This window comes from Entamoeba nuttalli (assembly GCF_000257125.1).
Source record: "Entamoeba nuttalli P19 unplaced genomic scaffold asmbl_3838, whole genome shotgun sequence".
In the NCBI taxonomy this organism is placed as follows: domain Eukaryota; phylum Evosea; order Mastigamoebida; family Endamoebidae; genus Entamoeba; species Entamoeba nuttalli.
This window is the reverse complement of record NW_008576369.1, coordinates 4,609-9,176: the sequence shown is the minus strand read 5'-3', so window position 1 is coordinate 9,176 and position 4,568 is coordinate 4,609. Positions and strand designations below refer to the sequence as shown.

Sequence of the window (4,568 nt, the reverse complement as noted above, 5' to 3'; positions counted from 1 at the left end):
ACTGCCATATTCCTAAGTATTTATACAACTATTCACATTCAATTACAAGGATAATAATAAAAAAAAAATAAAGAAGTAAAAAAAAGAATGTGGTAAAAATTATAACTAATATAATTGTAAAATATCTCTGTCATAAAAAAAAACATATTCAGAAGAAATAATAGAAGAATATAAAGAGTCTTCTTGGGTAATGGATAATAAAAAGAATTTTATTAATACCTAATTAATTGCTTATTATTTTCGTTTTTGTTAATTTCATAACAATCTTAATAAGAAATTTTTTTTGTGAATTTAATAAACCCTTGAATAAGGGTTATTTAGAAGAAAAGAAAGGATTTTTTACTAAAATTTTTTCATATCAAATGGAAAAAGCACAACCATCAACAAATCCAATTGATCTAAACAGTGAATGTTTTGATCCTATTTCATTTATTAATAGGAATATAGCCATATTTGATTGTAATAAATTAAATAAATTAGCAGAAAGTACTATGAAAGAACAAATTGCAATTCAAAAATCAGTGTTTGAAACACTCCAAAAACAAGACCGGCTTGAAGAAGAAGCAACAAAATCATTAAGAATAGCTCCTGATAAATTTAATGATGTTAGACAGTCTTTAAATTCACTTAATGGAGATACTCAATACACTGAAGCTTTATTGAAAGGTATTTGTGATGGAGTTACTTTGTTGGGGTTAGCAAGAACAAACATCGGATTTGTTGTTAAATTACTTCATCATCTTCAACAATTAGATGTTTTAATACAAACTTGTGAACAGGCATTAAAAGATAATTTACCGTTAAGTGCTGCTGATTCTTTAAGAACTGCAAAATTAATAATTGAGACATATGCTGATGTGAAAGATGTTGATGTTTTTGCAACTACTATTATGAAACTTCATCATCTTTGTAATGATATAATAACAATAACCAAAGAAGTTGTTGTTCAATTTGAATCAAATGGAAGTAATAAACGACAAATGAGAGATTATTTTAGTTTAGTTGATGAATTATTTGATGAATATAAACATAGTTTTATCTCTTATTTAGCAACTCATCTAACATTGGGATATACAAATGCATTTCCGTTGAATGCACCACAGTCAAGTCTTTCCAATATTGACCAAAGATATAAATGGTTTTTAGATAAAATTAAAGTTGCAAAATATAAATATGATAATACATTACCTTCAAGTTGGAGATTTTGGGAAGTTATGGCACAAGATTTTTGTGCCACTTCAAAAGAGTCATTCCATGAATTACTTGAAAAATCATCAAAAGGTGATGCAGAACTCTTTACTACATGTTTAGTAAAAGCAATAAGAACTACAAGAGCGTTTGAAAATGAAATACTAAAAAGAGTATCAACCAATAATGATAAACCTTTAATTTTTGAAGGAATTATTGGAAAATGTTTTGATGGATATATGGATTTTTATATTGAAAAAGAACGAGAAAATGTTATGACATTCTTAAATAAATTTATAAAAGAAGAATTTTTTGAGGTTGATGATGGGGTTGTTGTTTTGTTATCATCTAAAGACTTGATATTATATTATAGAAAATGTAGTGAAAGATGTGCTTCATTAACACGTGGAGAACCATTGATGGAATTATGTAAGGTTATTGCAAGTTGTACTGTAGAATATGCTAAAAGTCTTCAACAACGAATGAGTACAACAAATAAAAGAGAAATGATAAAAAGACAATGTCTTGTAATAAATACATTAAAATATATTTATTTTCGTATTGAACGGTTATTAACAGTATCATTTGCTGAATTAGGTGAAGAAATTAAAGAGCCTATGACAAATATGCAAAGTGGAATTATTAAGATTGTTGGAGAAATAGTTGAACAATTAGTTGTAACTATACTTAAACCAGTTGATGACATTATGACAAATATGACAAAAGAAAATTGGTCCCCAGTTGAAGGAGAAACAAATTGGGAAATAGACTATGTTGATAAAATGACGATTTGTATTAAAAAGAATATGGGTGTTATTGATGATTATTTAGTTAATGATTATTATCTTCAAATATGTGAATTAACAACTGCACTTTTTTGTGAAAAATATATTGATACTCTTTTTAAATTAAAAAGAATTAATGAATTTGGAGCACAAATGTTGTTAATGGATTATAGTCAAGGAAAGAATTTCTTTCTAAAATTACCAAATAGAAAAAATCCTATTACACTTGATGGAATTGGAGATACAAGTGTAAAAAATACTAGTTATGACCTTAACGAATATTCAACTGAATGCTCTAAAGAATATTCAAAAGCAGAAGGAATTTTAAAAATTTTACAAATTACCGATAAAGACAAAGCAATGTCTACTTGTCAATATTTCTTCCCAGAAATGAGTTCAGACTTTTTCCCAAAAGTTTGGGCATTACGTGATAATAGGATGTTGAGTGCTGTAACTTCTAAGTTAAATTTCTCATTTTATAAAGGTAAAAAAGAACAAATAGCAAAAGCTTTCTCTACAATCTTGAATTAATTCAGTTTAAAATGTTTTTCAAAAATAAAGTTTTAATAATTATTTTTATTTAACTACTCTAATTTTTTCTTTTAATTTTTCAATTTTTCAATTATTCGACTTTTTATTTTGTTATTCTTTTCAAAAGCTATTTCATTATTTCTTAAAACTTTATTTTCAATTCGTTTATGTTGGTTATGACTTCCTTTAATTTACCTTGTAAATGAATAACATAACATTAATTTCTTTCGTTTTTTTTTGAACTGTGAAAAACTGAGGAATATTTTTCTTTCGTAATATTATTTTCATACTACGAATTATAATATTAATTTTTATAATAATTTCATCTAATTATAATATTTTATTTATTCACTGTTTTTGTTTTTCATTGTATTTTTTTTTAAGAAAAAGAGAGCTTCTACCAATCTCTGTTGCATCTACATTGTTCGTTTTGTTTGATTAAGAAGTATAAATTTAAATCCAGTTAAATAGTTCAAGATAATTAATAGAAGAGGATGGAGATTAAGACATACCTTCCATATATTAAACCATTGTTTCTTGGATTGTGTTTCTTTTTATTATTATGTGGATATCAAACCACTCAAAACTTTCAGTCAGGAATTAATAAGAATGATGGATATATTTCTATTGCATTAGTGTATGGTTTTTGTGGTATTGGTCAATTTGTCTCACCAATTCTCGTAGATTTCTTAACTCCTAAATTCTCATTATTTTTTGGAGGTATTTGTTATGTATTTTATATTGCAACAAATGTTTATTTAATACGTTCATTATATTTTATAGCATCAGGGATATGTGGATTTGGATCATCATTATTATGGGCTGCTTCAAGTACATTACTTTCTGGATACGAACAAAAATGTTCACATCCATCTTACATTTACACATTGTTTTATGTACCTGTTTACTTTAATTTTCTAGGTAATATTATTCCCATGATCTTTTCACCATCAACTCCTGCTATATTATTTATGGTATTAACATGCGTCACTGCTCTTGCTGTATTTCTCTATTTATTTTCTTTTAACTCTCCACCAGTTCCAATGGAAAATATGAAAGAATTATTATTGGCTTCACTAAAATGTTTTTCAAATTGGAGACTTGTTCTTTTATTTCCATTAGCTTTATTATTTGGATTTAGTCGTTCATTTTATTATACTTCAATGCCAGTTCTTGCACCATTAAATGTAACATCATATATATTTATTTCTATGGGAATAACAATGACATTATCTACTTTTTGTTGGGGATTTCTTAATAGTAAATTTACAGAAAGAATAACATTATTTATATCTGTTTTTGCAGAGGCTCTTGCTGTTATTCTTGGTTTTATTATTAATGAAGTTTATCTTCATAACACAACTAATGTTCCACAAAATGATATTGGACTTGATGTTTGTGTTTGTATACTTGGTGGCATTGCTGGAATTGCTGATTCTGGATTAGAAAGTATTACTATTGCTCTTTTAAATAAAATTTGGCCAAAACAAGTAGCTCCATTAAGTGCATGGAGAGTTGTTTATTATTCAGTGATGTGTATTGCATTATTATATTCTTCATATATCACAACAAGAATTATTTTAATAATCTTTGGAGCAAGTGCAATATTTGGATTAATAACATTAATATTTATTAATATAATGTACAACAAAATTTATAAAGAATATGCATTAAATAATAGTGAAGCAATAAAACAACAAGAAGAAAAACAAGAAACAACGGCAATTATGAATAAAGAAGAAAATAATTAAAAATTTTTAAAACAGATTAAAGGTTTAAAATAAAAATTATAAAATTTGTTATTTTTGAAAAGAAAGAAAAGGAAAAACAGTAGTTGAAATATCTTTAGTCTTTAATAGTATTATAAAGAAGAAAGCGATTTCAACACTGCGATTTTAATAAAAGAAAGTTTACGCAGTGATGGTAACCGAGAAAAAATACATAACTAGTTCGTTTAATTCTTTTTAATAGAAGAATCCAAGAATTCTTCCTCCAGTATGTTTAGCTCTAGCTTCAGTATTGTCAAGAATACCATATGATGTAGTCAAAACAAGTGCTCCAAAA

At 26.1% G+C, this 4,568-nt stretch overlaps 3 protein-coding genes across 3 annotated transcripts in view; 2 read left to right on the top strand and 1 right to left on the bottom strand.

Moving 5' to 3' along the window:
- Positions 1 to 362: 362 nt before the first annotated feature.
- Positions 363 to 2,504, top strand: ENU1_083370 (hypothetical protein; the record flags this gene model as incomplete). The annotated part of the gene is made up of 1 exon (XM_008858775.1): positions 363 to 2,504. The coding sequence occupies one exon, from the start codon at positions 363 to 365 to the stop codon at positions 2,502 to 2,504; it is 2,142 nt and encodes a 713-aa protein (XP_008856997.1).
- Positions 2,505 to 2,998: 494 nt separating this feature from the next.
- ENU1_083360 (hypothetical protein) lies at positions 2,999 to 4,255 on the top strand (the record flags this gene model as incomplete). Its single annotated transcript, XM_008858774.1, has 1 exon — positions 2,999 to 4,255. One exon carries the CDS (start codon positions 2,999 to 3,001, stop codon positions 4,253 to 4,255), a length of 1,257 nt encoding a protein of 418 aa, XP_008856996.1.
- A 293-nt stretch (positions 4,256 to 4,548) lies between these two features.
- ENU1_083350 (ribosomal protein S8 protein) overlaps positions 4,549 to 4,568 on the bottom strand; it is a gene marked incomplete at both ends in the record, with an annotated part of 285 nt that continues 265 nt past the window's right edge. Inside the window, one exon of the mRNA XM_008858773.1 lies at positions 4,549 to 4,568. This exon is cut by the window's right edge and continues 265 nt beyond it. Within this exon, the coding sequence (XP_008856995.1) occupies positions 4,549 to 4,568 (20 nt within the window).